Raw genomic sequence first — 21,484 nt, forward strand, 5'->3', positions numbered from 1 at the left:
AATAGTCCAATGTACAATTTTGTTTGTTTGTACAGAGTCTCCCCCCCCTCAATGTACAGTTTTGCTTGTTTATACAGTGTGCCCCCCCCCCCCCCCCCCAACCACCTCCAATGTAAATTACCCAGTATGGTTGTCAATATCCCAGTGTACCCAACCCCCCCCACCCAACCTCCTCCAATGTACAGTTTCTACGTCAAATGTATATACTCCCTTTTCTTGACTCCTTCTGTATCACAAACAGTACTGTATTTGCAAATCTGGTATGTCACAAATGTATAGATGTAGCAGTACTGACTATCTGTATGTCATGTATGTCATATATGTCCTGATGAATTGAAAATGGGGGACCCTGGTGGAAACAAGACGAAAGTCTTTCTCTGGTCTGCATCCCCTTAACAATTGTGTGTATTGAGCTGTACTGTATTGTACCCATTCTGCAATCTGTTAATAAAGTTTTCAATCAATCAATCAATCAGTCACGACGGATTGTGAGGCCCGAGCATGAACATTGTGCAGTACTCAAGGCTGAACAGTAAGCGGCAGCAATACCCCCAACAGCCTGCTGGAAATCAAGAGAAGAAGAAGAACGAAGGATTGTGGGAAATCAGTCAGCTGTCCGTCGGTGTCCTTGTGCGTCTCACCTCTCAGCTCGTTTAAGTTTACCAACATGTACAGACAAGTCACGGTAAGGTGTACTTTTAGTGTATTTAATTGACAATAACGTGTCCCTTCATGCTTTTTGAATGTGTCGTGAATGGCTGTGTGTTGAGTACTTCAACATGTTCTCAATGTCAAGAGTTAGCGATACTGTACTAGCTAGTAGCTAGCCTTCATAAAAAAATGCTATCAAATACAATGAAGGTTATTATAAACTCTATTTCGCTATAAACAATAATGATAACGTAGTACGTGCCGGTGTTTCTAAATGACATGTATTCCAGATGTCTTATAATCTTGTGTCATGACTCATGCATTACCACTGGACATTGTTTTACACAGGGTTGATTTGTTGTGATGTCATTGGTGTGATGTCATTGGTGTGATGTCAGGCAAGCCAAGATAGATTCATAATTATTAATAATCAGTCAAAAGCCTATTTGATCACATATAACCAGGTTTGTTGACCACACGTTAAGATACTGTAAGTGTAAATAGGACAGTCCTGTCGTCACGACTCTTAACCCATCTCTATGACCAGTCATACTTAATAACTCCAAACTCCTGCCCAGAGGGCCCTTTGCAAGGCTAGTATTATCAGTCAAAACAAAATGTCTTGTGGTGTATGTGTTTTGCCATAAGGTACTGCTGGCTGAAGTCATCGTGGCTATTTATAGGATAATGTTCACCCTATTTGACCCTCTTTAAGTTAAGCACCCTATAGACGTGTGGTTCTCAGCCTTTTCAGTTGGTGGCTCGTATGCGTGTGTATGACCTCCCAAGGGAGGTCAAGCGTTTTACAGTAACGTCACATGACCCGGCTATAATCCAGCCATTTTATAATAATAATAGCAGCGTGAGAGGATTGTAAATATCATAGATTCCTGGTGACGGCACACCCATCGCCCTTTGGTTAAAAACTCAAAAGTCCCAAACCGAAAGAATAATCATATTGCACAAGGTTGTGTAGTCGAGACTTGGGCAAAGATTTGGAGGCAAAAACCTTGTTGTTGACTCCTATTTATTGCATCTGATCATGTGCTGACCCCAGTATTCAACAGGTCGCTGTGGAAGCGATTTAGCGTCGGATCAAAATTAGACTAGATTCAAATGTATTGCCGTCATACAGCTGCTATAGTGGAATAATAGACTATTCATATTCCATATTTATACCGTCTTGTTGCGTGCTCCTGCCTCAGTGGACTGGACGCACACACGCGTAATGTATAGCCTACGTGTGTGTAATGAATGAACAGTAGGCTTATATTATTCGAATGACTTGTTTTATTAGTATAGTAGTAAAGGTGCCCAGAGTCAGGCTGGCGTGTAATTCTGCGTGGACCTCTGTGGCGCGGAAGCCTTTACTACTATAGGGCAGCGCATACAGTATCTGCAATCTCCTAATAAAACTAGTTATTAGAATCATATAAGCTTAGCCTACTGTTCATTCATTACGCACATAGGCTATACAGTACACTGTACACATGTGTGTGCGTGCTAAGGCAGGTGGCCAAGAGCGTGCAACACTATAGCTAATATCTACGCGATGGGGTTTAGTTCTTATTTATGTATCCACACTGTCATTTGCAGTGTCGGTGTAGTGCTTGTATTTATTTTCGGACATGATGCGACGTTGAGGCATGACTATAAATGTAAAACGTAATTGGTATATCCAATGTTCTTGTCTGACTCTGGATAAGACGGTAAGCGCATTTCCCATAATGTTGACGTGTTCCTTTTAAGTTAATTCAGTAGTAAGCTGTATGGCCGCCGGTCATATCATCATAATAGAATCCTGGATTGTTTGTCAACAGAGTCTTCGCCAGCTGTCCCAGCGGACGTTCAGCAGCAGCGTCCGTCGACAAATAGACAACAGGATCAAGGAGAAACAGAAGCTGTTCCAGGTAAACTCTACCGAGGACACTGGCAGTACAGTGACCCTCTGCATTGACCCTTCTGGAATAGTGCAGTGACCCTCTGCATTGACCCTTCTGGAATAGTGCAGTGACCCTCTCTGCATTGACCCTTCTGGAATAGTGCAGTGACCCTCTCTGCATTGACCCTTCTGCAATAGTGCAGTGACCCTCTCTGCATTGACCCTTCTGCAATAGTGCAGTGACCCTCTCTGCATTGACCCTTCTGCAATAGTGCAGTGACCCTCTCTGCATTGACCCTTCTGCAATAGTGCAGTGACCCTCTGTGCATTGACCCTTCTGGAATAGTGCAGTGACCCTCTCTGCATTGACCCTTCTGGAATAGTGCAGTGATATTCTGGTTTTACGCCTTTGATGGGATGAAGTGTGATGGGGAAATTTACCAACACACACTATCCCCCCCCCCCCCCCCCTCCCTCTCTCTCTATCCCACACACATGCACAATTGCTCTACGTCATTCCCAGTAATCTTATCTACACACACTTATCTCTCCCCCCTCTCTTTCGCTTTCTCACTCTCTATTACACACAAATGCATATACACATGACCTTCACGGTCTTCACCTCGTACACACGGGTATTGCTCACACAGCCTTCCATTTACGTAACATATCTATAACTCATTATGTATGTACAGACAGATGTAGATATGTATGTGTGTGTATACAGCACATACCATACAGAGTTATATGGGTTATATGTAGGTGTGGTTAAGTATGAGGTTAAGAGGCTATCGGCTGGTTTTCCGTAACTATTTTGAGCTTGTCTGTTCCGTTCTGAGCTCGTTTTCACAGTTCTGTTGATTTGGAGGTTAGAGTTACGCACAGCCTTTTGTAGCTTCCACCAACATAATGTAGCACATTTTACTTTGGAAACAGAACTTACACCAATGCCCAACAGTGAATGGGATATCAGTGGCTAATATTAGCATATCCCAGCAAATTTTCTTTTAGTTGACATATGTGCTGCTTAACCTGGATGTTGTAAACAAGATGTTGCGTTGAGCATGAGCCGTCTCAAAGATGGAGTGCTCTCATATCCTGAATAATATCAGAATATTAATGTGAATGTAATAATACACTCAGTGACATGTTTGGGTTGTGGGAGCTGGTTCATAAAAGCCTTGATGAGAAATAACGGATAATGGGTAATTAATTGCTCATATCGACTACAAACTAGTGATCAAGAATGCAGTCAGTTGATACGGTTAGCCTTTCTCATGTTATTAAGTACAGTACATTTGTCCTGACTTCAGAGTGGTAATATGTTACAAATGTCTTCTTTGACTAGACCTGTCATTGAATAGCTTATAGTTTCCACCGGTAAGTATTCAAAACGAGAAACGACGTGTGATTTTTCAAAGTAATGGTTAATGTTAACGGTTAAAGTTTGTACTTTATTCCCAGGTTCTGGAGACAGAATCTTTTTGTATGGCCTTGTAGCCTGAAAAGATAAGTATGCGTCATGTTGTCCCCTAGGTTTTTACCTGTAGCCTGTAGTTTGGGGGGGGGGGGGGGGGGGGGGGTGGCTGGACTAATTGTGCATGTAGTGTGACAAGCAAAAAAATGCCAACGCCAAATCATCTATTCCAGGCTTTGCCGATTCCTGCATAATAGAGATGACTGTATCTGTAGTGAGCTCATACCCTACCCCTTGCTTTTTGAATCTTGGCGCCATAGGTAACTGCTGCTTCTCTGCATAATGTTCTGTTCATTTGTGAATCACATCCGCAACCGTCAGAAATTAGCTCAGTTTTTAATTATCGGATTAACGGTAAGTGTAAAGATAGTGTTAGTCGACGCTTGGTTGGAGAACAACCGAGTCATAATGTACAGGGAAAAGTCGTGCTCTTTCTTTTCTTCTGTAACACACAAAACATCTTCAATCTCTGGATTTCTAGTGACATTGATGATTTTAAACCTGCACTATTTTACAGTATTTTACAGTACTCTTACCACCACAAGTCAGACCATTATTATTAGAACCTAAAGCCTTGACAAGCCACTCGGTATCAATAGCATCAGTCAGGACCGTTCTTTGACTCGTGTGTGACTTGCTTTTTCTCTGTTCGGCCAGACGGACAACGGCATGCCCGTTCACCTGAAGGGCGGCACGAAGGATGCCATCCTGTACAGGGGCACCATGGCTCTCACAGTATTTGGTAGGCCAACCATTCATTTGAAACTGAGGAATATGAAAACTAAAATGTTTATCAGTGTACCTGCAGGGGTCTTAAAAGGTCTTGCATTTAATAATCAGAATTTTAGGCCATAAAAATGTCTTGAATATGATTTAGAAAATGAATTTGATTAGGAAGCTACTTCTATGTTGCGATAACTTCTCTGTATGACGTTGATTGAGGGGAAATGGTGCGTTTGTGGGGAATGTCTGGGCTGCAAAAGTAAGCAGACCCCCCCCCCCCAACAATTTGTACGGAATTACTTCCTTCATAGTAATTTTTCTTCATAGCTTTTTGCCATTATAGTCATGAATGGGTATTAAATTTGATTCAAAGTGGTTTTAGAAAAGTCCAAGTCATTACATTTGACTTATTGAAACCTGCAGGAACCCTGTTTATGAATGTGAAATTCTGTATGCGGGAGCTATAATATAGATACTGCTGGGGCCATCACCTCAAGAGGTATTATTGAAACAAAGTACCAGTATGTTCAATTGGCAGTGGTTTACGTGATGTCAGACCGCTTGGGGAGATTATTGTTATTAGAATTTAGCGATTTCTTAAATCAACGTCGGTGTGTCTTAACCAGCTTAATTTAAGTATTTTAGTCATATAACATATTTTAATGTTTTCTTTCTGATGGTTTCACAGGTATCGGGTGTGTTTTATACGAGCTGGCTGTGGCAGCCATGCCCAAGAAGCCGTAGTGACCGGGAACATCCTTGAGGGGGAGTCTTTTAATCATTGTTATTCACTTCTCTGTTGTACATAATGTTTAATCTGGGAGATTATTTGTCCTAGTCGATACAAATGTGTATGTTTCATGCCTGGGATCAATATTTATTGATTGTACAATTTAATGAGCCACAGATAATAAAAAGAGCAATTATTTGTTTCAGATGTGTGTCCTGGAAATTAATTTGTGTGTGTGAAAACTGATTTCACACCCATGTCATAAAATTAACATCAAAGTTTTACCCTCATTTGCAATGTTGTCGAGACTACAAGTACGTTTAAAGGGGGGGGGGGGGGTATATTTGCATAAATAGGACACAACTGGTGTAAAGGGGGGGGGGTCTAAATAAATTAAAAACATGGGTTAAATACTGAGGTAGGGATGTTTGTGATCATGGTTTTAAATTGTCCATAGGATAGTGGGGTATTGATTTTTAGTGAGTTGAAGGTCATTCCAGGAAACTGGTGCATCAGAACAAACGGCAGAGTTGCCAAGTTCAGACTGAACTCGTTGGACCTTAAATGTAAGCCAATCATTTGCCTATATTACCACCTATACTATGCTAATGTCTATACTACTTATCTGAAACACAGATAAGTGCATGCAATAGCAACATTTTGAAAGATTGAAAAATAGAGCTGATGGCGGATCTATTTGAGGCATGGAGGTGGCGCAGAGAGGGTTGCGTCATCACGGGACGTCCACCACTCCGGTCATCATCACGGAACGTCCACCACTCCGGTCATCATCACGGAACGTCCACCACTCCGGTCATCACCACGAGACAGCCACTCACAGGGAGACGGGACAGGCGGTAGACAGTTTGCGTGATTGTGATGGGCGGACATGGCAATAGATACATGTGGTAAGCATATATGTGAATAGAATAGATATACAGTAACTATGTAGTAAGCATATTATGTGAATAGAATAGAAGTACTTAACCCAGCAATGAACTCAACGTCTAAACCACGTTGACAGACCACAGACTGAAGATGGTAAGAAGCTGATCCATGGCCTCGGTGGTGCACGTAGAATAGTCACTGCAATCTTGGCCAAGACCCCGAGACATCCACCACCTTGGTCAACACTACGAGCACTCAGAGAGATTGGGGACAGGGGTTAGAGAGTTCCCATGTTTGTAGTGGGGTGGAGATGGAGCAATAAATACATGTAGTGGGCATATGCATACATGGTGACAGTAGAATCAAAGTATATAAGATAATTGTGAAATTGAGTAATAGATGGAACTAAGAACTACTGCAAGCGTATGTATACAGGATGCAGTGTTTCCCCTATATTCATTCATTCAATCTTTATTTATACTCGATAATACACTGAGTAATTAAACTCATTTACAGTGCCGTCGAGATGTTACATACACAAGTGTCACAGTGTGTTCATAAATATAAAGACATCAGACAATCAGAATAATTAAGAGCACATTTTAAAATACATTAAAAAAAATAATAAAAGATATTTTGAAAAGAATAAAATAGCTCAAATTAAAACGGGTAATAATTTAAAAACAATTGCATATTGTTGTGACCTGATTGGTCATTAAGGTTCTAAACCGACCCATAGACACTAGAGTGTCTAGTTTCAGTGTTTCCTGCAGGGTATTCCATGATGTAGGGGCAAAAAAGCCAAAAGCAGATCTACCAAGTTCAGTACAATCTCTAGGCACTCTAAGTGTAAGCCAAAAACTGGATCGTGTACGACAGGGTCCAGTGGTCCATTCCAATAAAGAACTAATATAATTTGGACAATCTCTAATTATGGCTTTATAGATAAAAAGATTGCAATGCAACTTACGTCTCTCTGCCAGAGAGGCCCACCCCACCTTATTATATAGGATACAATGGTGAGTACCATAACTATCACTGGTGATAAATCTAATGGCTGAATGATAAACAGAGTCTAAGGGCTTAAGAGTGGAAGCCGCTGCATGTCTATAAATCACATCTCCGTAATCCAAAACAGATATGCATTAGGACCGCCGCTGCTATGAACTAGACTATAAAAAAATAATTTCATTTGGGCTGTGGGGGGTGCTTAATGGAAAAGACTGACCTGAGGAAAAGGCTGCAGGGAGAAAGCACTGCAGTCTAGTCGATTTTGTGTTTTGAGCACAAAGTTCATCATAGATCTAGCCTCTTTATTTTGCTCTCAAAGTGCACCAGATTGATGCATTTAACTTAAAAAAAAAAAAAAAAAAAGCAGAAAAGCAGACATGGGAGCAAATAGACATCCTCCTAACTAAACTAGACAGATTAATCTTAGGGTCAGTCCCCGACCAGGTGAGATGAGGGTAGGTTGATATATAGCGTTTTTTTTTTTTTTTTACAACGTATGCCTCACATTCACCCATTCACTCACACATTCACACACCGACGTCAGAGGCAACCATGCAAGGTGCCAACCTGCTCATTGGGAGCAGTTAGGGGTTAAGAGTATTGCTCAAGGACACGACAACACGCTGCCAGTAGGAGCTGGAATGGAACTGGGAACCTTATTACTAGGTGGCAAACAATGTAATCAAAAAAGTCAACCAAAGAACAAGATTCTTGTACCGGATCTCCTCTCTGGTAAACAAGAATACCCTGAGGACTAGCAGGAGCACTCATTCAAGGGTACTACGACTATGCTTGCACCGCATGGTACAAAAGCACTTCAAAGGCACTAAAAACAAGATAACAAACATCATAAAACAAGCTGGTCAGACTACTGCTTGACCTTACTCCTAAAACACACCTCACCCCAGCCCGTTTTGACAAGCTAGGATGGCTTAGAGTAGACGACAGAGTACAGCAACTTGCAATGGGCCTGGTCTACAAGATACACTATACCACTAAGGTATCCATGTACATGTCGAGGTACTTCCCAAAGGTCAGTGAATTCCACAAATTCCACAAAAACCAGAGGGAGTTCCACAAATCATGTGCAACCCAGATTCGACACATCAATGTGGAACGCCCTACCCACAGCCATAAAAAAATGTGAATCCCTACCCACATTCAAAACCGCTCTCAAAGAGCACCTACGGGAGGCTGCAATTCGAAACTGGCCCCCGTAAATGTCCAAACACCCTCCCACCCCCTCCAAATGTACATTTCCCTCCCCCTCGTATGTATATATTTACTGTTAGGATCTCTGTTTAACAGTAGGTTACTGTATATTTGCATATCTTGTATGTCACAAATGTAACTACTGTATATCTGTATGTCATAAATGTCATGATTAGATTAGATTAGATGAGTAGATTAGATTTTTTATATCTGTGTATGTTGTGTATGTCATAAATGTCATTATGAATTGAAAATGGGGGACCCTGATGTAAACAAGACGAAAGTCTTTCTCTGGTCTGCATCCCCTTAACAATTGTGTGTATTGAGCTGTACTGTATTGTACCCATTCTGCAATCTGTTAATACAATTTTCAATCAATCAATCAATCAATCAATCAATCAATCAATCAATCAATCAATCAATCAATCAATCAATCAATCAGAGCGGAGGGGGAGAAACACAACCCCCCCCCCCAAAAAAAACATTACATTGTGATATTGATGTTGATTTACTGTATGTGCACTGTCCCTGATTAAAAACAAATAAAATAGGATGTAGTTGTTAAGGACAAAATTCTACCACTTTCCAGGAATAGAAAAATAATAGAGTTTGGCTATAATAGAGGAATGTCATTCTTGTTGTGTGTTTTTACTTTTTTTGTCATTCATTGGTACACACACTAACACACTACCGAACAACCCTGTGCTCTCAGGAATGAGAGAAGTCCAGACATTGGCATTCAGCCTGTATGTGTGTTGCAGTCTTGGGTGGGATTGGCCAGGGGGACTGAATGATGTCAGACTGGGAGGCCGCCAGCATTATGCACCTGGTCTATTCCTCACTGTCTTATATAGACACCACTTTCTACCAACACTGAAGTGTACTTCTTAATTTGAGCACTAGAGGGCACCAATGGTTAAAGAATAGGCTTGTAATCGTTTTGGCAGTAGAGATGGTAGATCTTAGTTTTAGCTTCACTCCGCACTGCAGAGATTATGCAATTTATCATAGTTACAATAAAGTTACAAATAGAGGTGGCCTTTTCGGCATATGGTGTTGCTAATAGCTCAGAATATACATTTTAGAGAACTCATTCGTTATGGGGGAGAGGCTATTGTAATAAGGGAGCATGGCTTCATTTTATTTTGGATGGTGGGTAATTATAAAAGATAGACAGAGTTTTAGCCAGCGAGGCAACATTTTCATTAGCAATTTTTATTTCAGTGGAACTGGCAACAAATGTGTATAGTTTGCAACCTGCGCGAGAATGTGCCTAGAATAAACTATATCCTGCTGACCTTAAAAAATCTGTTGTAAAAAATCGGATTATCTAGCGGCCCATCCAATCCTGAGCCGCCCCACCATTGTGTAGTAGGCCTAGTTAAAACACTTACATGTAAAACAGATTAAATCGCCATGCCAAAGGAATGCTGGGAAGAATGCAGTTTCCAGAAGTGCATCCTTCCTAGGGGGGGGGTGTTTCATACATCACACTGGCAGCCACAGGCCTCCACCCCCCCGTTAGGTTTCGTAAGAGAAGCCCATGATGGTCAAATGAGGAGTTGGGAACAGCCCCCTATTAAGTAGCCGATTGTGGAAAGATTCTTCCCACTTGGAAAGAGGCTTTTCCCTTCTTGGACATCTTGCAGTTGGAGCTTCCAGTAGCAGGAGAGAGGAGAGAAGGGTCCAGTCTGTAGAGGAGGGGAGTCTGAGGACGCTGCACTGAAATTCTGTCGATTTATTATACTTTTTTTATTTGTTTGATTGGGTGAGTACCTAACTTCATTGATACAAAACAAATAATGTTTGCATAATTTTTATCATTACGGAAAAACATTTTTTTCGTTATTGTTACTAGAGAGGCTATTTGTTTCCCTGCTTTATACTGTCTTTTCAAGATATTGATTATTTATTTGTGGTGGAAATAATTGTCATAAACTGTCTAAATGTTGATCTCTATACTTTTGGTAGAGCTATTTATTTAAATGCAGTGCCTTTAGCTGGATTGAATTTGCAGTATTTTGAAATTGGAATTTCAATTGACTCCATCATTCTAATCACAATATTTCTTTGAAATTATCACAATTTGGAGTTTTGGACTAAGACTAAATCCACGAGTGTCCTTGTAAGTAATGTCGAATTGATTTCACGTCGTTTGACAAAAGTAGCCAAAATAATGTATATATCAAATCAATTTTTAGGAATTTCCATCAAATTGACTATAATTTCCCCCGAAGGGCCACAGCAGGGGAGACGGTGAATGTGGCCCCTCAAATGCAATATATGTCCTGGTGCGCTAAGAGGGGCGCACAGCCTATGCATCGGTAAAGAGATGACAGACATACGGGAGCTTATGGATTCTGATCATCTATATAGGGAGAATAATCTAAATATCCATTCTAGAAGTCAACCTCTTTTAAATGTAATTGATAAAAACAAATTTACTCGGTGATGAATCTGATGATAAATGCGCCAGTCCCAATTTGGCAGCATTTCCCCAGTTACATTTAAACGAGGTGACTCGCCCATTCATAGAACTAGAAGTCATGAATTCGTCCCTTTGGCAGAACGCCTTCTAGTCACACCGAGCTGATTGATACATTCAGTCTTCCCACTCGTAGGCCTACTCATTGAATCTCAAAACGAAAAATGATCCATCTGTCCCCAGATTCATTCATGCATTGCTGACCCAGAAGAGCTCAATATGAAGTTAGGTCTCTCACTGGCCGCGGTTGCCTTCGTAGCAGCAGCCCTGTTCTCCTCCGTTGACGCTCAAGGTAAAGCGACCGCCACTCTCCCTTTCACTCTCATACCTCTCTCTCTCTCCCTCTCTCTCCCCTCTCTCTCTCTCCCTTTCACTCTCATACCTCTCTCTCTCTCTCCCTCTCCCCTCTCTCTCTCTCTTTCACTCTCATACCTCTCTCTCTCTCTCTCTCTCTCTCTCCCCTCTCTCCCTTTCACTCTCATCCCTCTCTCTTTCTCTCTCTCCCTCTCTCTCTCCCTCTCTCTCTCTCCCTCTCTCTCTCCCTCCCTCTCTCTCTCTCTCTCCTCTCCTCTCCTCTATTTCCATTGGTTGTTTGAAGTTACATGGGTTGTGGGTGATATTTTTTTTGCCATCACATGGAAAATGTTTTAATCAAATTGAATAAAGTTATTCCCAGCTGCGTGTGTATGTCCCTTGACTGTGTGCAGTGGAACGTCAGAAGACGTCCGCGCCACTAATCTTGATGATGTTTGTCATTTAGGTTCTTAGGACAATTCCACTGTTTGTTGTCTGATGTCCCTCCAGAGACTATAGTCTTTGATGGAAAGTCAAAATCCACTACTTTGTTTGATTTGATCTAGCCAACGATTTAGTGGTTAAAAACCAATACCCCGACAGTCATTTATTTCCCCATTCAGATTTGGCGAGGGTATAGAAGACACGAAAGAATGGTAAAGTTTATTTCGTTTGCAATTTCCAATTATGTGTCTTTAAACAAGAGTGCATTTAACAAGAAGTGGAACTAAAACCATTTCATGGCTAAAATGTTCCTCTTTAGGACTAATTGTTTTTAACAGCGCTGTTGCTGTTTTAGATTTTCCTTCATGATATCAAAACCTAACTCCGTTTTCCAAAACAAAATTAGGCAGAAAAGTTGCCCAATCCATTGTGATTATGCATAGGAATACGAGAAGCCTCCAACCTGCTCCCATACTTTCATGATTATGTTGGGCTTATAGTCTATCATGTAAACCCATGTAAATGTAACATGCCTTGTCTGTAAAGTAGTTGCAGAATTGCAACGACAAGTCCAATAGAAATACAAGTACATTAGTTTGAATGTTTTAAGTTACAGTATTGTATAAAAGCCACCCAACTATGTAAAGTGTACATTTTTTTTTAAATGATAAATAATAATAATAAAAAATAAATAATAGGATGAGTGGATTTATACAATATTGTTCCTATAGTAATTTATGTTAAGGGCTATTACATAGACATGTCAAGTGTGCTAATCTATATACTGTTTAAATTATGTTAATAACTTTTAAAGGAAATATGTGTCAAAGTAATTTGATATGCCAACATTTTCAGTCCAAAGAATACGGAAAACTCAAACTGGAAACAGGAATGGAAAACCTCTGATTCCTTCCCCGCTGAAAACTTTGGTGTGGAGGGGGGGAGGGGGGGGGGGGGGGGGAGAGCTGATGTCTGCTTCCATATATCTCCACTAACGGAATGGAAAGATGTAATACGAGAAGCGCAAATTAATCCTCAGACAGCGCAAAGACAAAGAGCCTTTCTGGGGCTTCTTTTTTTTTTTGCGGGCATTCAGCGAAAACGCTGAGTTGCAATCCATATGGAAAGTTAATATGCAGTAATGTTTAATGTCAGCACATGTTGCGGAATTACTTTGGCATCTGTTCTGCCTCTTTGGGAGAGTCGGCGCTCTTTCCCCCTCCTCCTCCTCCTCTCCCCCTGGCAGCAGTACAAGCCAGGATAGCTGGCTGGCTGGCTGGCTGGCTCGCCGGAGACTGAGGTTACTAACAGAACAGTAGCCAGACTTTTGGCCGGTGAGGTGTCCTCTGATTAGGGAGCAAACATCCGTATACCTGACAGGAGAACCCACAAGTCCAAACAACACCAGCGCTTCTCATTTTGACAGTGACCTCTTCTAGAGATCTTTTTTCTTTTCTTTTTCCCCCCTGAGACGAGAAGATCAAAGGAAAGTGAACGAGCGATGATAAGGTTGTTTCTACCGTACTTGCGCTGAAAAGATTCGGGAAACAAACGTGTTGCTCACGTCACGTGAGTGAAGAAGACCAACCCCCGCGCCACTTCCTTTACGAATGTTCTCGCCCTCACACCTCGTCCCTGCTCCACTCGCTCAGCCCATAACAAACATGCACGCACGCACCGCACGCACACACACACACACACACACACACACACACACACACACACACACACACACACACACACACACACACACACACTCACACACACACACACACACACACACACACACACACACACACACACACACACACACACACACACACGCGCGCACGCACACACGCGCGCACACACGTACGCCGCCCCGAGCGACATCTCAAAATGCGTCTCAAGGTGTCGGAGATGATGCTGGAGACATGTGAGGGAACCGGACCCACCTGGGCCCCTTGAGTTGATGTGCCAGGTTGGTTGATCCTCCCAATCCTCCCCATTTGTTCTGGTGGGCTGCAGGGCCCGTTTGTCCTCTGCCTGTGCATTCAATGTGTTGTGAGCTGTGGCTTCATCCAAGTATATTTTAGAATGATATTCTTTGCTTTCCATCGTAGCCCCCCCCACCCCTCCCCCCATCAGCTTGCATGCATCCATGATGGCAAAGCCTTTTGCTGACATCATGCATCCCCATGCATGCTTAGCGCTTACTTTTCTTTACGTCATTCCCAGTTTATGTAGCCTAGCACCACGGCTTGCCCTTCTTGGGACAGTGCGGATTACATTGTGCTAACCTCTTAGCATCAATACCTTTTATTCCCGTAGCCGTGTAGTGAGCCAGGTTTGTTCTTGTAGAACTTTCATCTTTTGTGTCTACAATTACTATAATTTACAACTATTAGCCATGTGATTACAGTGAGCCTTCGCTTTGCTAGTGCCTTTACGACATACTGTATCTAAACCATTTTAAGATGACAGGCAGTGCTTTTAGAGATCCTCGCCAGATAGCTTGATGTCTTTGAAGTCTAGTTGTTCCTGCGTTCTGTCCGCCTATATAACACACTCGACCCCCCCCCCCCCCCCCCGCATAGATCTGACGGTACCGTAATTGTGACCCACGCACGTGTGTCGTTAACCCTCCCCTCCTTTAACATCAGTTCACATCTCCCCTCAACCGTGCACTATAGGCCCGCCGAGGTCGCATGCGAAGAACCCGGCGAGGAAGAATATCATTTTAAAATATAGTTTGTCGTCTCTGTCTGTGTGGTCCCCCCCCGATTGTACATGGAAAACCTCCATCCAATCCATCAAAGTTGTTGACTCCCAGAACAACTTTATCATGTACAACAAGATGCATGGTGCTGTGCTAAAGCCAGCTCTCGCGTGGGACACTGAGCTCCACGCGTCCTCGTTGTCATACTGCTTCTGTCGTCTTTCAATGTACACACCTCCTCCTGTTACAGTGTCTCAACTGTCTCTTCATTTTGATGTGTCCAACAATTGTGTCCCATCATGGCGTCATGCCGTCACGTGCATCACGCTGCCATCGAAAAGGAAGTACACAAAAGCGTCTCCACCAGCGTGACGAGTTGTGTATTCTTTTTGTGAGGTTTGCAATGGATGTGTGCCAACGACTCGTGTTGAGAGTCTTAACTTAAAAAAAACAACCCAAAAAATGGTGTATTAGGCATTATGTATATATATATATACTCTGTATATATATATATATAACGTATGGTGATTCGTCAGTATTACTTCAAATACTTACCATGGCAACCTTGACTCCATTGTATAATCAGTAACTTGAGAATGAAAATGTCATTTTTTTTTGTACCGCTGAGATCGACTCCATCATCGAAAGCGTCTTCATTGGTCGGGGCATGCGTTGTGATGACTTGCACTCAAGCATGTGTTGGATGGTTCACTCAGTGTTTGCACTTCGGTACAGTTTGTCTCGAGTTGGTCTGTGTGCGTGTCGTCGCGTATTCCCGGTGCTTTGAGCTGCGGCCTCCCCTCGGGGTCGCACAACTCAAACAAACGCCATTTTGCTCCAAAATGGCTTATCACCCTTTTGCTCCAAAATGGCTTCTCACTCTTTTTTCCCACCTCCCAGTGTTGTCATGTGAATCCTTTTATTTGTCGTCTTCACAAAAAATGGATGTGAGATCCTCTTGGTCTCTCCCCAACAACGAACAGCTCCGCTTCAGTCCTGAAGCGTTAGTCGTTGGGGTGTCAATGTGAATGAATGCTTGACCTGCTGTGAGATATATCATTATGAACATGTGACATTTGATCAGAAATAATAACTCAAATAAATACACCTTTATCTTGTCTGTGTTCTAATGCTGTTTTGTTCTCTCGTTCGCAGTGGAACCTCCGTCAGACTTGAAATTTAAAATTCTAAATGAGAATACAGTGCAAATGACATGGAGAAGACCCTCTTCGAGGATAGAGGGCTACCACATACACATAGTTTCAGAAACAGGTTGGTGTGGATTCAACTCTTAACTCAGCTACGTGATCATCTTACCTCTAACCCCACCCTTCTCCCTGCACGCTTGATTCCCCACATTTCATTGGTCTTCCAAACATTCTTCTCCATGGTTCTGTTTCCATGTAAAGACGTCCACAGCATGAATCTGAGATATCAGAATCTGAGATAGTCTGCTGTGTTGACCAAGTATGTACTATAGCAGAAGTATGTACTATGTACTATAGCAGCCCCTAAATCAGCTTCTATAAAGATATATAGCCCTTGTTTCTCCATAAAGCTACCTTTTCAGGAATAATGAAAAACATACTTAAAAGTTATACTGTGCTTTATGACTTGGGATTTAATGGGCCTTTAGAGGTTTATGAAAAATCTGTGATCTATAATGCGCTGTGTCGATCTTCCGTCCAAGTATAAAACATTCACATCTCCCAAACGGAATTTATGCACATGGATTTTGCACGACCTCAGCAAGTCACTGCTTTATTCCTTGTTTTCTCTTTTATTTTTTTGTTCTTTTTTGTCGACCTCTTAAAATGTCGTCTCAACCAATCCCCTCTCTCCTCACAGATGAACCGTCCAGAGAGTTGCACTTCCCTGCTACTGCCACCAAGACCTCTATCACCGATCTAACCCCTGACCTGGACTACTCGGTGTCCATCAACTCCTTTCTGGGCACTGAGGAGAGTATCCCCATCTTTGGGCAGCTGACTAGTAAGTACATACTCAGGCAAGATAGGGTTCATGCTATATTCTAAGCACAGCATCATTTGAATGTGAAGGCCTGTGATATAGACTACAGTAACTATACAGTAACTGACACTCAAATCAGTGACAGCCTTTGAAGAGAAGTATCACCCGTATATATATATATATCTTATTCGCATGGCCATGGGTAGTTCAATCAGTATCATGAACAACCATCCCCTCTAAAGCCTAAAACCAGAGGCCAACATCAAGCTGCTCCATCGGCTTTGAGTTTGTCAATTCATCGAATGTTTGTTTGAATTTCTTACATCCAAAATGTGCTTTAATTTGTAAATTCTTAGGTCTTAACCAGAAGTTGCATGCTCATATTCTGGCCGCCAGGGTAACTTTTTCCATCGCTTCCAATTTGTTCTCCGCGAAGCTAGGCGTCAGCTTGACACGGAGGATTAACGGATGGACTAGCTCGTCTTCTCGTTTCTGGCAGTGGGAGGCAGTAGCAGATGTTCGCTACCGCACAGACCAAGCTATCCAGTGACATAGGGATAACACATTTTGAATGCTGAAACCCAGTGGCACTGCCCTTTAAGCTAATAACCCGTCCTTTATGGCATTTTCCTTTTAGCCACATGAGACGCAGTAGTAGGGAGAAATCACATCTGTTTATTGAAACTCGAGTCACTCCGTGTTTACAGCTAATGTAGCAGAACAAAATGTGTTTGTGTGTACGCGGTTTTGATCCCTGTCCACTGGCCTTTTATGACGCGTCGATTTTCTTGTCTTTTTTATTTGTATTTAAAGTGCACATGACACAAGCAGGGGAAGGGGACGCTGTGAGCGCTACTACCTCTACTAACTCTGTCTAACTAAGTTTGTCTTCTGTGTTTCAGTTCAGTCCAGTAACACCAGCGGTCGAGTCAGGAAGCCACAGACCGATAGCGTCAGTAAGTATGTTTACTGGAATGTCAAGCAAAATCTGCACGAGGCCTGTCTAAAAAATCTGAGGCCTTTCTCAAAATCTGGACGAGGTCTGGATTGAGCTTTCCAATCCGCCCAAAGATTTAATATATAGCTTTTCCGTGGGACTTTCATCGTAATATTTCTTCTCTTCGCTTCCGGAATAATTTGTTCAGGCCCACATTCCACCTCCTGACAAGTTGTCACCGGGAAAGCACACAAGGGGGGTTCCAACAGTAGCTTGGGAACACATGCGTTAGAGATCCTTTAATTGGAACCAGTCTCCGCCACACTCCTACACAGAGCTGAAAATGTGGCTATAATGATGAATTGGGTGTATATAGAGTATTACAAATAACCCAAGATTAAGCTTGTCTAGACATTTATGAGTTATGCACTGATGTAGTTATCAGAAAAGCAAACAGTTCTATGTCTTTTCTGCATAGGGAAACCATACCTTTATGGCTACGTTCACTGTCGTTTCCATGGACACAGTGGCTACACAGACGCCATGAAATTGTATTATTTAACTTAAAAAAAAAAGAAATCGGTTCTTATTTATAAAAGAGACTACAAAATATGGAGGGGGAACAACAATATAATATAATTTATTCTGTATTTTAAGGGGAAATAATATGAGTAAAAGTAGCACCGATTAGTTTACTTCCTGTTTGGGCAGAGATGTTTGACAGTGGAACGTCGTCCAACTCTCTGCATAGGAAAGTGAGTCTGCATATCAAGAAACAAAAAAGAGAGGGACATATTGAAGCTTGGAGACAGGGTGCTGTTATGTGTCATGGGATTGTGTGTGTGTGGGGGGGGGGCTTTTATGATTCCATAATGGTGGGGATGTCAGTGATGTCACTGCCATGCCAGCTAGTTGTGTCTTCAGTCCCTTTCAACTATTGTAAAACATGGAAAGGACTACAGTAATTACAATAATTATAATAATTTTTAACAAGTCTCCTGCACGCCTCTGTGAGCCCACTCAGTGGAGAGTGATAGGGAGACACGCTCAGATGTCCTGGCTAGAAGACGGGACCCCGAAGGTTCAGATGCCTTATAGAACCTCTTTCACAGCAGCCCTGATTGTATAGTCCAATCATGCCTTATTTCCCCCATGTTATAATGAGAAATCTAAAAAAAATAAAAAAAAAATAAAAATTTTGAGGATTATAAGGATCTGAGAAACAGGGATTTAGATTCAATGAGACCTTTGAGACTAAGGATTGAAGGGATTTAGACGCAATGAGACCTTTGAGACTGAGGATGAAGGGATTTAGACCCAACGAGACCGTTGGGACTGATGATTGAAGGGATTTAGACCCAACGAGACCTTTGGGACTGATGATTGAAGGGATTTAGACCCAACGAGACCTTTGGGGCTGATGATTGAAGACCATCCACGGAAGTCATGCCAATTATTTCAATAGAGTCATCTCAAATGTTCCAGAGAATTTGATCTGTGATTTAAGTGTTTGAAGGCATTTACAATGGACCGTCGACGATGAAAGCTACGCTGATTGTTTGGTCTATGAAGCCATATTTCTTTTTCTCTCCATGTCTGGTGGAATGACTTTACCAGCCCACTGTTTTGGCATTGGTCGTCTATTTCTTAGCCTATTCTTTCCCTTTGATGTTAGAATGTGCTCTCTGAGCCATCCAGCTAGCTGTCAAGCTCTTTTGATTTCATTCACGCATCTAGGGAGAGAAAGTGTGCCAACGTGAGAATTGTATTCAAAGACCCAAGGTGTTGATGCCATACCATGGGCACTTCATTTATCACAGAACCACATCGTCGTGGAACATTTTCTGAAGGCCTTTTTTATATCTACTTTTTCTCCCCCTTTTTCTGTATCTTTTCTCCCATCCCAATTTAGTCGTTCCCTTCCTGGTCGTTGCGCTTTTCCCCCCCACTTGCCGGTCTAGGGAGGGTTGAAGACTATCACATGTCTCCTCCGATACATGTGGAGTCAGCCAGCCGCTTCTTTTCACCTGACAGCGAGGACTCTCACTGGGGGAGTGTAACGTGTGGGAGGATCACACTGCTTCCCCCAGTTCCCTTCCTCGCTGAGCAGGCGCCCCGACCGACCTGTAGGAGTCGATGTTTACAACGACCAGGACACATACCCCGCCGGCTTCCCACCCGCTAACACTGCCAATTGTGTTAGTATGGATGACCGACCAAGCCGGAGGTACCGCTGACAGCTGGATTCGATACCAGTGTCTCTGCGGTGGTAGGCAGGCGCTTAGTCCGCTGCACTACCCAGCCGCCCCTGAAGGCTTACTTTTGAACTAGGACGATGTACTTGCCTATACAGGTCCAGATTTTCCATTGACCACGGTCCAACTACTGAATCTAGAACTAGGCCTTCTCCCTATTTCTGGTGAATGTCTTTACGATACAGTCCGTTACTTTTCCCCACCAGAGTGTTCGGTCAGCTCCATCACAGACCTGGTGTTCTTGGTGGATGGCTCCTGGAGCGTGGGCAGGGAGAACTTCAAGCACATCCGGAGCTTCATTGGGGCGATGGCGGGCGCCTTCGACATCGGCGAGGACAAGACCCGGGTGGGCATCGTCCAGTACAGCACGGACACTCGCACAGAGTTCCCCCTGAACCGATTCACCAAGAGAGGAGACCTGCTCCGAGCCATCAGCAACCTGCCCTACAAGGGAGGCAACACCATGACAGGTATGGCTGCGGCAGGGATAGCTGGGAGGTAACCGATGGAAATGCTTAGCCTATACGTGCATGAACGCTGCTGCAGGTAATCGCAGACCAAACAGCTATTCACAGTAAACGTATATAGACCTTCGATCCTTGTGACATCTGAGTCTCTGATTTAGCAATAGCTTCATGAAAGCAGATGGTGAGAATATTAACATCTCCAGCGGTGATAGAGCTTAGCCTGGGCCGATACCATCATTACGAGTTAAGAGCATGCGCTCGCATCGCAAAAACAAGAGATCCAGGGCTCTGAACCTGAATATTATCCGAAACCTTTTTTATGGGATTGTATTATGTGTTCTCTTTCTCCAGGGGACGCCATAGATTACCTTATAAAAAACATCTTCACGGAGTCGGCCGGAGCCAGGAAAACGTTCCCGAAAGTAGCCATGATCATCACAGATGGAAAATCCCAGGATCCGGTGGAGGAGCACGCTCGGAGACTGAGGAACATCGGGGTGGAAACATTTGTCCTCGGTACGTACGCCTTCCGTGTTTTGCATCTCCCGTGTGAAACGTCTGTCTGTGTGCAGCTCAACCGCTGGCGCTTCATGCTGTTGAGAAAAACCACAACATCTTCCCTCCAGTTTTGGTTATATGTTTCTTTTCATGTCCTTTTTTTTGGCATTTCGTAGCAGTTTTTCATAAAGACTACAACGTTGAAAACTATACGTTTGACACAGCTTTTGAATTTGAAGGGTTTTAGTTAAAACATCGTTCTGTGTCCCGTTTCCCCCCCCCCCCTCGTTATTCAGGCATCAAAGGAGCGGATGAGGACGAGCTGAGGGAGATGGCCTCCACGCCGCACAGCAAACATGTGTACAACGTGGCCAACTTCGACGACATCGAGCAGGTGCAGAAGCAGATCATCGGGGAGGTGTGCAGCGGCGTGGACGACCAGCTCAGTTACCTGATCAGCGGAGACGAGAGTACGTTCATTTCGAATTTTTATTTTATCTTTATTTTACCGTTATCAATTAACCCTTTCACTGCCACACGACAGCCGGTTAACCCTTTTGCTCTGACAATACAGAAGGTTAGCCCTTTACTATCACACAACCGACGGCGATGCTCCATCATTAGCGTCATTAGCTCCGCGGATGCGGAGCTAATGATGCTAATGGTGGAGCATCGCCGTCGGTTGTGTGATAGTAAAGGGTTAACCTTCTGCCGTGTGGCAGTGAAAGGGTTAAGAACAAATTCTTATTTACAATGATGGCCTGGCAAGAGACAATGCCTCTTGAAGGGAGGGAGGTGGGGGGGGGGGGGGGGGGGGGGGCTGAAAAATGATTCAGGTTAAGCATTCCCGACATAGGCTAC

At 43.0% G+C, this 21,484-nt stretch overlaps 2 protein-coding genes across 2 annotated transcripts in view; both read left to right on the top strand.

Annotated features, from left to right (window-relative positions):
- The first annotated feature begins 557 nt into the window (after nt 1-557).
- LOC311225442 (cytochrome c oxidase subunit 7A2, mitochondrial-like) lies at nt 558-5,668 on the top strand. Its single transcript, XM_084310722.1, has 4 exons — nt 558-685; nt 2,472-2,561; nt 4,668-4,752; nt 5,422-5,668. The coding sequence occupies exons 1-4, from the start codon at nt 668-670 to the stop codon at nt 5,475-5,477; spliced, it is 249 nt and encodes an 82-aa protein (XP_084166848.1). The 5' UTR covers nt 558-667; the 3' UTR covers nt 5,478-5,668.
- A 4,533-nt stretch (nt 5,669-10,201) lies between these two features.
- The window catches only part of col12a1a (collagen, type XII, alpha 1a), a 105,042-nt gene continuing 93,759 nt past the window's right edge, over nt 10,202-21,484 (top strand). The window contains exons 1-8 of the mRNA XM_084311126.1: nt 10,202-10,342; nt 11,243-11,351; nt 15,651-15,767; nt 16,344-16,487; nt 17,369-17,422; nt 19,865-20,128; nt 20,477-20,641; nt 20,920-21,093. Of these exons, the coding sequence (XP_084167252.1) occupies nt 11,279-11,351; nt 15,651-15,767; nt 16,344-16,487; nt 17,369-17,422; nt 19,865-20,128; nt 20,477-20,641; nt 20,920-21,093 (991 nt within the window). The 5' untranslated portion in view covers nt 10,202-10,342; nt 11,243-11,278. The remainder of the gene's footprint in view (nt 10,343-11,242; nt 11,352-15,650; nt 15,768-16,343; nt 16,488-17,368; nt 17,423-19,864; nt 20,129-20,476; nt 20,642-20,919; nt 21,094-21,484) is intronic.

This window comes from Notolepis coatsorum (genome assembly GCF_963971535.1).
Source record: "Notolepis coatsorum genome assembly, chromosome: 3".
NCBI classification, from domain to species: Eukaryota; Metazoa; Chordata; class Actinopteri; order Aulopiformes; family Paralepididae; genus Notolepis; species Notolepis coatsorum.